This window comes from Mus musculus, chromosome 18, assembly GCF_000001635.26.
Source record: "Mus musculus strain C57BL/6J chromosome 18, GRCm38.p6 C57BL/6J".
Taxonomy (NCBI): Eukaryota; Metazoa; Chordata; class Mammalia; order Rodentia; family Muridae; genus Mus; species Mus musculus.
Window position 1 is genome coordinate 12,203,469 of NC_000084.6, and position 12,329 is coordinate 12,215,797.

Genomic DNA, 12,329 nt, shown 5'->3' on the forward strand with positions numbered 1-12,329 from the left:
GTAGAAGAAGCACAAATTATCCAAGTAAAATGGGCAAAGGATATGGAGAATAAGTTTATAAAAAGATGCTTCACTCGGGAGGCAGAGGCAGGCGGATTTCTGAGTTCGAGGCCAGCCTGGTCTACAAAGTGAGCTCCAGGACAGCCAGGCTATACAGAGAAACCCTGTCTTAAAAAACAAACAAAACAAAACAAAAAAAGCTTAAAATTTTTAATCATCAAGAAAATGCAAATCCCAGGGCTGAGGCCGTTGCTCCCATAGTGGAACACTGAGTGAGCACGCACAAAGCCCTAGGTTCTGTCCCCAGCACTGCATGAACAGGACATGGTGGGGCAGCACGCCTGTAATCCTAGAGGATCAGAAGTTCAAGGCCAGCCTCTGCCACACAGGACTGTCTAAAACACAAAAAGGAAATTAGAAAGCGTAAGTAACCCAGTGTCATCCATCGGGACAGCTGGGATGCCTGACAAAGCACGCAAGCACAGACTGGTGTCACCACACGGTGGGAAATTGTCAATCAGGTCTTCAGATGGTTAGCGCAGAGTTATTCTAAGATGCAGTGATTCTACTCCTACAGATACATATATCTCCAAAGGAAATGAAACCATGCCTGGCAAAAATGTGTATACAGACACGCACAGAGTTGTTCTCTGTGATAGCCAAAAGACAGAGGCAGCCCAACTGTATGTGGATGACAAATGCATGGATAATAAAAACGTGTATACAGACACGCACAGAGCCGTTCTCTGTGATAGCCAAAAGACAGAGGCAGCCCAACTAGATGTGGATGACAAATGCATGGATAAGATGAGGTAGAGTGATATGCAGTGGGGCATTTGGACAAAATGAGAAGTACAGCGTCAACATGTCACAACCTGGACACATTATGGTAAGCAGAGGAAGCCAGCCATGAACGTCCCCATACATAACCATATTCACGTAACATTCACAGCATAAAAATAACACAGGACAAAAAGATCTGTGGCTGCCTACTGCTGTGGGTGAGAGGCTGAGACGGGGTGCACCAGACAGCTAAAGGGAACAGCATTTATCCTAACATAATCAAAACCGTCTATCGCTGAGGCCTTAAGTGGGATACTCAGAATGAGCGAGCGGCCTGTACGCTTTACCAATGCTTCTGTATTCCCGGGTGCCTGCTTAAGCCCTCTGCGTCTAGGCAATCTGTTCAAGGACTTCTTAGCATAGCTCCTACCAAGTGCAAAGGATCCTGGAACCCGGCTCTCAGAGTGAGGTCCAAGTAAGTGCCCGCGCTGCCCAGGTCCAGCCCCATGAGTGACTCACTCTTTCTCCCAGGCCCAGGCCCTCTGGAGCCTCTCTGTGTCATTGTAGTAATTATTCACGGGGAAGGTGATCACAAGCGCGGTGGCATTGTTGTAGTTCTGATCTGGAAAGCAAAATATGACATCAAAAAACCAAGTATCAGAATGCAAAGTCAGATAAACATGAGTCGCCCTACACTCCACCGCTGCCTCTGGTTTCCTGACTCAGTGAGTGGCTGGCACAGAACTGGTCTGTGCTATTCCAGCTAGTAAATGCAAAGGATTCTGGCATCCGTTATTCAGGAAGACTAACCTTTCCACTCTGACAAGCTAGGAATCAATTCTTGTTTAGTTTCTTCTTCTACATATTTTTATTAATTTCACATGATGGGCTAAATGATCTCCCCTGCCCCCCACCACACCCCCATGCTGATCCATCCTCTTCTCGTCTCTCTGTATCTCACACAGGGTCTCTCTATAGCCCTGGCTGTCCTCAAACTCACAAAGATCCACCTGCCTCTGCCTCCCAGTGCTGCGATCGAAGGCCTGTGCTACCATGCCTGGCAAATGAGCATTGTACAACTTCAAATTTTCCAAATCCGTTTCAAATTTTCCTTCTATTCTTAGTTCTCTTCAAGACGTAAGCAGTCGGCTATGGATGCTTTTGCTGCACACCAGGCAAACACACGAGTGTCTTCTCCCTTTGCCTCTTTCACAAAAGAACATCTGCTCTACAACAGTATAAGCTTACTGTGTCACACACCTCAGGACTTTGGAGACTAAGGAAGGTAAAGTTGTAGCTAGCCAGGGTCACCTGGCCAAGTTCTAGGTCACCCTGAGCTACAGAGCAAGGTCCTGTCTCCAAACACAAAATAAAACTCAAAACAGAAAATCGTATCTTAAAGAGACTGCTCTGTCCATAAAGACATAGAATGTGTGCTTACTCTTTTCTGCAGTACCATATATTCCAGGATAATTTAACCAGGTCCGCACTACTGGAGATCTTTCCAAGTTTTAAAAATTACAAACAAAATAAAGGCCCTACAAAATTTTAATATATACATCTCATATCTGTAGAATCAATTTTTACCTGTCATCTTTGAGTGAAAACTACGGACATATATAATTTTTGATAAGTTCTGTCAAAATTCCCTCCAAAGTTTTGATCCTGTATTTAACAAAATAGTAACTGAGTCCTACCTTGGGCCAGGCTTTATTTCATGAGCTGTAGATACAAAAGTAGCCATTCCTGCCTGGGGCTTCCAGTCTAGTAACTAGCCAGCCCTTGCTATGTTTTCTCAGTATCTGGCCTATGCCAGTTCTGTACAAAGACAGAAGTGAGATGCACTTCACAAAAAGGGTGAACATGAATATTTCCTTATATAACTAAAGGCATCTGTGAGGCTGCAGAGATGGCTTAGCAGGTGAGACACACTTGCTGTACAAACACGAAGACCTGAGTTTGGACTCCAGAACCCCCTAAGAAGGTGGGAATAGGTCACTCATCCCGCCTGTTACCCAGCATTGTATGGGGACAAAGGAGGATCTCTGAAGCTTGCTGGCCACCAGCGTAGCTCCAGCTTCAGTGAGAGACTCCGTCTCAAAGGAATAAAGGAGGCAGCGATGGGGCAGGACACCTGAGGTCCTCCTCTGGCCTCTGTACACACAAACAGGCACTCTGTCCTCACCCTGCCACTTGAGACACACACACACACACACACACACACAGACACACTCAGTTAGTGCCATGGCACACAGCACCTATATTGCTTCTTTCAACTTCCATGTACTTTAAAACTTGATCCCCTTCCTCACCATACAGCTCTTTTTTATTAATAGTAGAATGTTGTCTGTTATAAGTAGTTATACGTTTGTGTGTGCATGTATGCAGTTTCTTGTTAACTTTTTTTTTAAAGAATTATTTATTTTATGTGAGTACACTGTAGCTGTCTTCAGAAGCACCAGAAAAGGGCATCAGATCCCATTACAGATGGTTGTGAGCCTCCATGTGGTTGCTGGGATTTGAACTCAGGACCTCTGGAAGAGCAGTCAGTGCTCTGACTCATTGAGCCAGCTCTCTAGGCCCCCTGCCATTTACTTTTAATTTTTTTCAAAGGAAGCAAACAAATTTTATCGAGAAAAAAATAGCTCCCTGTAGCCAGAAAGGTACTAAAAATGAATTTTCCTCTTGCCTTCAAACAAACTACATGACTTTAAAATCTCAGTCAAATTCAATCTTTCCTTTTGTAGCTTTTGTGTTATCTTTGTTTCTTATAAATGCATACTCCATCTTAAAAATTATTTTTAAAAGTCTGTCCTATGTTTTCTTCCAATTCTTTAATAGTTTCATTTTTCACATACCCATCTTTGATTTCCTGGAGTTTATTCTGATGGAAGGAATAAAAACCCAGACCCATTTTCCTGGTGGGAAGGCCAGGTACTGACATCCCCCACCCCCCATAAGAAAGGGCTCCCTACACACAAATAAGGTCTCTCTCTGTATCCCTGGCTAACCTAAAACTCGCTCTATGGACCAGGCTGGCCTAGAACTCAGAGATCCACCTGCCTCTGCCTCTGCCTTCCAAGGCTTGAGCCACCACTACCCAGCAAAAAAGAGCTTCATATGACACTGAGCTTTTTATAAGGCAGAACACAAATCACAACTTCTCCCGTGGCAGGGATCGAGGGAACAAAAGCTATCTGGCCTCTCTAGCAGTGGGAGAAAAACCTGTTTGGCTGGCAGCAATTGCAGATGTTCACCTAGCAAGATCTATGCCCAAAGCAGGACCACAGGAAGCAGCAAGCGAGCAGCAGCAGCCCTTCCACTCTGGGTGTCCACTGTCTTGACTGGTGTGGGTTGCTTCCTTGCTTTGTTGAGACACTGTCTGGTCTCACTATGCAGCCTAGGCAAGTAGCAAACTCACAATCTGTTGCGGATAGCCCTGGGGCTAATTATATTTGATGCTAATTCTGTTCTCCTGTGAGGGGCTTTGAACAAGTAGTGAGTCAGGTGATCCCCTGTAAACCTGCTTCCCACTTAGTATATAAAATAAAGGCTAGAGTTGGTGGTTGGGTGGAGAAAGAGGGGAAGGTGGAGCTGAAGGTTTGGGGAGAAAAGGAGAGAGAGGATGGCCGAGGAGGAGGAGGAGGAGGAGGAGGGTGGAGCAGAAGCACTTAGCCTGGAGAAACCGCAAGTTGTAAGGGGTCTCATAGATGGGGAAGATGGCAGTGTAGTGGTAGATCTGCTCAGTCTAGGTGCACAGCATGTATTCATACTAATTGAGTTGTGTTTCCATTGCTCAGGCTTATTTGGGTTGGAGATTTACCGCACCAATGATCCTCCTGCTTATACCTCCTGAATGCTGTCTATTAGGAATGTACCTCCACACCTGGCTCACTTTTTTAAAATTCAGGATAAAATTAAAATCCAAAGCTAAAGGAGAAATTGTGGGGACTCAACAGATAGGGGACTAAGACTACCCATTTTCTGAATTTAGTAAGCACCCTTGCTGGCTAAGGCTAGAACCAGGACAGCACTGTGGAACAAGGACTTCTTACCATCATAGCCACCCAACACAAGCCACGGGAACACCGGTCCTCCAAATGTACCCAGGCAAGGACCGTGGAGCAAACTCGTATCATTCAAGGAGGCGGGAGCCCTGCCAAAAGTTCAGAAAAACATCATTAGGACCTCCAAGTCATCACACCAACCTAAACTCAGAATGCATGGCATATCTGCACTCTGAGTACACGCTGGTTCCTTAGTGAATACAGAGCAGTCACACACCCCAGGAAATCAAGTCACTGGGCACCAGTCAGGAGTAGCTATCACCCCAGTGAGGCCAGCGACACATGATGCTGGTTGTATAGACAGGATGAAAGGTGAAGGGGCAGCTGGCCACCATGAGACCCACCTGGCTCTCTGAGGAAGAATTGGGAGAAGGAGGTTGTACATGGCAGACAATTAACCTGTGGGTTGTTGAGTCCACATGGGGTCAAATAAATGTGGGGGGTACAAAAAAACCCGTCAACAATAAAAGTTTGTAAACTTTCAACTACCAAAGTTATTAAAAAACCAAACGCATAAAGAATCCAATGTGGGGCTGGTGAGATAACTCAGTGGGTAAGAGCACCCGACTGCTCTTCCGAAGGTCCGGAGTTCAAATCCCAGCAACCACATGGTGGCTCACAACCATCTGTAACGAGATCTGACTCCCTCTTCTGGAGTGTCTGAAGACAGCTACAGTGTACTTACATATAAATAAATAAATCTTAAAGAAAAAAAAGAATCCAATGTGTTTGTGGTAGTGCTCCCTCATGTCTTGATGTAATGTGCGACTTCACTGCAGCCTGGGTTCTGGACATGTGTACACTTGGCATAGCAAACAGACCAACAGACAGAGCCTGACCCAAGACTCCTGCATGTTACAGACTGCAGTATTTTACTGCGCACACAGTTTTTTGCTCTTCTAAGGAAAATAAAACCTTTGAGTATTTCTGTCCAGATCATTCCCCACCATGTATCAAATTATAATAGTATATATTTGGAGTATATTGTATTAAAATGATTTGATTTTCAAAACTAATGCTTGAAAAGTTTCATAAAATTTGTTAAAAGAACCATGGCTTGGCATTAAGTCAGAATTTCCAACAATTTCTAACTGCTCCAAAAAACCTCTGTCCTTTTATACTATGTATTTATGAGAATACTCTATTGATTATTGTAAAATCAAAATACTGACCAACTCTGAAAGGCTTTGAAGATGGTCTGTTCTCCCATGGCCAATGTCCACCCAAGATTTCATTCTTGATGTGAAAGCACGTAAGTACACCCACCGCATTGGCATGGGCATCCCTTTTCGTCTTTCTGTACCCACCACATTGACGTGTGCACCCCCTTTCGTCTTTCTTTACCCACTGCATTGGCATGGGCATCCCCTTCCGTCTTTACCCACCACATTGGTGTGTGCATCCCTTTCCTCTTTAATGATGCGTCTAAGTATCATTACGTATAAAAGGGAGGCCGCATGCAGTCAAGCTAGTTAACCACAATGACAGAGAGCTCTATCTGAAGAACAAGAAACACTGCAACGGGCTCCTTTGGAGGCCGAGAGGTACCTGGTACACACACTCATGGAGAAAGCGCCTCCCCCAGGGCCTCTGCATTTGCTACTCATGCTGCCTGGACACGTTCCTCTCACAGCCACAAGCTTCCCTTTCCTTCCCCTGTGCACTCTCCGTGCTACAGCAACACAAACCCAAGCCTTTTCTTCTCAGCCTTGGTGTCCTCCTCGCAGCCTGTCTCCACCTGACATGACAGATGTCATATACCACACAACCACTTCTCTCGATGGCAGATGAGCTACAGGAGAAGGTCGCACAGGGTAATATGTGATCACAGGGTAAATACACAGTATGATGTTTGCACTAAACTAACAATAATGTTTCCAGAATGTGCGCCTACTGGGAAGTAACATACATGATTTATTTCTATATTGTTGGTCTCTTCTATTAGGACATGATTTTCTCGATGCACATCTGGTTCCATCTACTGGGTCTCCATATGTATGGACAGAGTAAGTAACAGAAGTTCTCAAATACCGAGAGGGCATATGAATGGCCGCGCCACTTACCGTACACAGTACAGAAAGTGTGTGTGGTAATCAGCGTAGATATAGAAGTCGTCGCCTACTTGGCTGTCCAGCACCGCATGGCTGTTCTGGAAGTAATTTAACACACTCATAATGGTGCAGTTCTTGTTGTATGGAGAGAGGGGGGCCACACAGATGTCCTGCAGTGTCACGGTTTCATTGTTGTAAGATGCGGTGATGCTTTCAATGGCGATCTGTAAGTCCAGAACCTGAAGGATTTGGAAAGTAAGCAAACCCAGAAAAGGATTCCTCGGCCCTTCACTAACCAGCCCTGCCGGAGAACGCGGGCGAGAAGGATGCTCGGAGGGCATACTTCCTAGGATTGGGGAACAGTATTCAACAGGCTGGTGAGAGCCAAAGGCCCCGGGGTGAAGAAGTCTGGTTTGCAGAGTCTGGGACGGAGACATCATGACCATGATATGAACAGGAGACCAAAAAATCATCCCTCACCCTATTCCAGTGTCCACCAACAAGGCTCCAGCTTTGAATCAAATTTCTAGTCTTCTCGACATTGTCCCTTGCCAAAAAATACCACTCCCTGCCTTGCTCTGCCCTGTGACCATTTGTGTGTATGTGTGTGCGTGTGTGTGTGTGTATTTTCTGATAGAGAATATTATCTAGGAAGAAAAATTGAAAAATTGCCTTGGTCAGATTGGCCTGTGGCCATATGGGTAGGGGACAGTCTTTAATTATTAATAATATAGAATGGCTCATGCCCCTGTGGGCAGCACCATTCCCTAGGCAGGTGGTCCTAAACTTTATAGTAAGGAAGCTAGCTGAGCATAAGCCTACCTGACAACTACCAAGTAGCACCCAACAGTTCCTGCTGTACTTGTTAGGCTGTGATGTGAGTCCCTTGGAACTCACTGGGAGTAACGCTGTGTGGAAAAGCAAGCAGGCTGCCTTCAAGTTCCTGCCTTGCATTCCTGCTTGACTTTCCTTAGTGACGAACTGTGCGTTCTGCAACTTTAAGCCACATCAGGCTTTCTTTCCCTATGTGGCTTTGGGTCAGGTTGGTTATCACAACAGAAATAAAAAGAACAAATCACCAGTGTCCTTGGAACAATGACCGGAATGGCAGCTTACCTGGTGCAGAATCTCTTTGTTCAATGGAGGCCCGAAGGGCACATCGGCTCCTGCGGGGTACGGTTCGTAGATATGAACACTGGTGTTGGGGGCCTGGATGATAAGCTGCTCCGTGCGAAAGAAAGGCCCAAAGTGCTTGTCAAAGTACTCCTTTTCCAAGCGGGCCTGACTGTGAGGGGCTGACCAGAGCTCTACAGGATTGGTGGTGACCTGGACAAATACCAGGCCAGAAGAGCACACAGTGATGAAGGCCAATGAGAAGAAAATGATGCAGGTGGGATTTCGGACACAGAAAGCCCCCCACTTTGTGAACATGCGCCTCAGACAGTCATCAAATGCTGCACCAAGTGGGTCACAGCATGAGGCTTCCCCTGGGGGAGAGGAAAGGAGAGGAGGTCACTAGCCATTCCCAAAGCCATGGACAGGGAACCCCAAAGCCTACCTCGCTCTCCTTGGCTGCTCGGGATAGACCCTCTGGTGACTTCATTTCACTCAACTCTGCCCTCAGAGCTTCTGTGACTCCTACCTCAGCCCAGAATTCTGTCATTAACTACTTAAATTCTGAGGTACCTCACTGATGCCTAGTCACTGCCAGAAGGCAAGTGCTACGTCTGCCTTCACTATGGCTGCGTCCTCAGCAATAGTACTGCCTCACACAGGCTCTCAGGCCAACACAATCAGATCCCCTGACTTACGCAAACATGCCTACCTTTGTCACTGCTATTCACAGAAAAGGCGATGTTACTGTCAATGGGAGTGTACTCAGACACAAAGTACCGCCTTCTGAAACAGAAGCACAGAGGTGGTGTCTTAGAGATGGCAGACTTAGTTACAGCGTTACAGTGCAGCTCACTCTTCACTCTGTCCCCTGTCCCATCGCCAGTTTCCCTGCCTGGGCTCACCAGCCTCGGAAAGATCTAGGAGGGCATTAAGGTGACAAAGTACTGACAGGTAACCTCACGTTGGAATCCACAGGAGTCACTTTTAGATCCTTTGAAAACTTATTGCTAATAGCAATGAGCACCCCAGTGCCCAGACAGGGCCCCTCAATGCCATGTCTAACAAAGGGACCAGAAACGGCTTGAGCAGAATGATGGATGCCAGGCCTCGGGGAGAGAAGAGCCTGGGTGGGAGCCCAGCCAAAGAACCCTGGAGCCAATGGGGAGGAACTCCGGTGCCCCAATCCTGGACACAGTCCACAGAGCGGATAAATGTAAAAAGTACACTACTGAGTGAGCAGACGAAGGGGCCCATTAGTAAATTTCAAAGAAGAGAGATGGGGAGGTGGGGGAGGGAGCAAGCCCCCCCCCATCACCCTGGGGCAAACAGCACAGATTCAAAGGACCCACCAGTGGAGAGCAGGGGCGGGCCTAAGGAGAAACAGTATTAGCAGCCAAAATGGAAGGCAACTGATCAAATTGGACTTTGGCGCACATGTGCACACATATGTACACATATGATCAAACACACACACACAGCCTTAAAACAAGATACATGTAACTAGATTTTGATCAGATGTGGTTTACAGACTGGCTATTACAAGGTACCTTAAATCACACACCATTTTGAATACATCGGCATAATTTTCTTCAAATGGTTAATATATAAACAAACCCTGATTTACTAGCTGTAGGCACAAGCCATCCAGGGGATGGTGCCCTATTGATATTTACTCCCTGTCTGGATTAACTAAAGTCACTTGCGAGCCTTGGGTGCCACATGGGCAATTTTGTTCTTGTCTTGAAGAAAACCAATCAATCAAGCAGCTTACCTGTGGCACCACACTGCCAACAGTGCTCCAAAAAACACAAACAGAAATGCCACGTAGGTGACCCACATGATGACATACATGGCATCCAAGCCCCAGATCCTCCAGGGCATAGGAGGGGGTGGGGGCTGGGGCTTGGGGCCGCAGACGATGGAGCAGTCCTGGCAGCTACATGGCCCCGTGACCTCATCTACAGACTCATTGCAGCCTTTGGTGGCATTTCTCATGGGCTCCATCCCAAGGATTGAAAGATCTACAAGAAGAAATTATGCTGAATTAGAACCTCTGAGAATACGTTCCAAGTTTTGTATCTGCTCACATTCAAACCCAATGGGAAGCAACAAGGGTACAGCATGGCACAGCTGAGCACCCAGGGCGGAGGGCTGCTGTGTGACCACGCATTATGCCCTGTTGCTGTCTCTTAGGGTTTTGGGGGAGTGAGGTGGGTACTGACAATGTCTTACGAAGGCCAGGCTGGCCGATGACATATGCAGCTGAGTATAGCTGAGCTCCTGCCTCTTCCCCGCATCTCCTAAGCGCAGGTGTGTGTACAACTGGTTTTGTGCAGTGCAAGCCTGAAGGCCCCAAGGCCAGCACTCTCAGCTAAGTTCCCCATCCCTAACCTGCTGTGATGTCAGCAACTCTGTGTACAGCGTGTGCCCTGATCTTCCACCAACCATATAAGGTGGATCCTCAGTGTGTCTGGCTTCCACTCCGAGTGTTGAACAACCACTAGCTACACCCCTGTCTGTTTAGGCAGGGGCTCCAAGTTGCCCAGCTGGGTCTCGCACTCCACTTCTCTCTCCTACTTCCTGATTCGTCCCTCCTCTGTGGTAGTCTAATACCACAGTAGAAGTGTCTCAGCTTTTCTCACACACACACACACACACACACACACGTTTTAGTAACATTATCAGTCCCTAAGAACAATTCCTTTCTCACCCAGCCTTCCCAAGTTAAACCAGACAGGACATGTCTGACTTTTCTCTCTGAATTTATGTTTCTATAGCTGACTATGATTCTTGAGTTTTAAAGCAAAATAATAACTTCAGCAAATTTGAGAGCTGCCATCCCTACCTGAAAACACAGGAATGATGGTAAATGGCGCTTGTCCGTTGTCTTTATTGAACATGTACTCAATCCAGTTGGTGGCATTGCAGGCACGGGCATCCCTCCCACACAAGAGTCCTAAGGCCTTCTCGTTACTGGAAGGCGCCTCCACATCACGGCAGGCATTGTACATCGCTAAAAGAGGAACCCAAGGGAAAAGATGGAGACGTTATGCTGGCTTGAACTCACCGCCCAGATGGAACTGAAGGCCTCTGTGCTGGCACACAGGAGCCAGCAGGTTAGAACCCGGGGCACTGCAAGACAGGGAGGAAGGGGACTCAAAGCAGGAAAGATAACAACTGCTCTCACAGCTCCGAGGAACCCCACCCACATTGTACAGAGTCGCTCAGTAAGTCAGGAGAAAGATGCTCACCCTAGCAGCTCTGCATGGGGAGACCACAATGCAGGAGGACATCAACTCACTCGGGACAGCCTCCTGGGATCACCTTCCCCTAACAGTCTCTGCTTACCCCGGACAGGCAGGTGACAAGCCAGTGTGACAAGGGTGGAACAGACTCCACTTGGCCTCCATCCTGGCTGGCAAGGACATTTTCCTGTGTGTAAGCACTGATGTGTTCTGTTTGGAGCCCTCAATCCTCCTGCCTCAGTCCCTAGAGTATGAGGAGGACACGAGCCCCCATGCTTCCCTCTGTTTCAAGATGTATCCCGTGGAGCTTACTGGGTTTTTGAACCAAGGATGCAAATATGAACAAAATATATTGCTATATATGTAAGAACAAGAAAACACCACAGTGTAGCTCATTACTCTGTGTGCTGTTTTAAAACACCACAAGCAAAAAAGCTACACCAAGGGGATATCTTTAAAAACACAAAATCAAAAACAACTTTGAGCAAGGCTCGTGGGTGCATGCCTTTGATTCTAGCATGTAGAGATAAGAATGTAGAGATAAGAGATCAGGAGTTCAAGGCCAACCTTTGGGATATACTGAGTTTGGAGCCAATTCTGAGACTGTCTCAAAAACAATAACACCCACAAGCCCACACAAAAACTCCCAAATAAACAAAAACAAACTTTACCAAATGCCAGAAATGTAACTACATATCCCATAACATACCCACCTTAGGCATGCTGCTGAACCATGTGACAAGAAACCACCCAACTATTGCTAACTTTCTGTTGACTTAAGATTCTCTCAGGATGGGCGGGGCTCCCCGTGGGCTCGCCATCCCCAGCATCTCCAGCATTTACTTTGATTTGAACTTGTCGTGCGCACCCCCCCCCCCCCATTGAGATAATGGCATATTTATCTTCAGTTTCACCAGGTATTGCAAAATTGTTTTTCAAATGGTTTCAAACGTTTACAGCAGCCACGAGGGGCAGTCTGTTGACTCCCTATTGCTTCATGCCCTTACAAAGAGCTGGAACTGACAAATTTACTCTGTGCCAACCTGACATGGCACGAGGACAGACAC

The 12,329-nt window shown here is 46.8% G+C and overlaps 1 protein-coding gene across 2 annotated transcripts in view; it reads right to left on the reverse strand.

Annotated features, from left to right (window-relative positions):
• The window catches only part of Npc1 (NPC intracellular cholesterol transporter 1), a 46,813-nt gene that overhangs the window by 13,775 nt on the left and 20,709 nt on the right, over positions 1-12,329 (reverse strand). The window contains exons 5-11 of one of the 2 annotated variants that reach the window (NM_008720.2): positions 10,863-11,030; positions 9,789-10,038; positions 8,727-8,800; positions 8,018-8,388; positions 6,914-7,140; positions 4,839-4,939; positions 1,303-1,405 (exon numbers count right to left, since the gene is read on the reverse strand). In NM_008720.2, the coding sequence (NP_032746.2) occupies positions 1,303-1,405; positions 4,839-4,939; positions 6,914-7,140; positions 8,018-8,388; positions 8,727-8,800; positions 9,789-10,038; positions 10,863-11,030 (1,294 nt within the window). The remainder of the gene's footprint in view (positions 1-1,302; positions 1,406-4,838; positions 4,940-6,913; positions 7,141-8,017; positions 8,389-8,726; positions 8,801-9,788; positions 10,039-10,862; positions 11,031-12,329) is intronic. The other variant, XM_017317849.2, reaches the window with a different exon arrangement.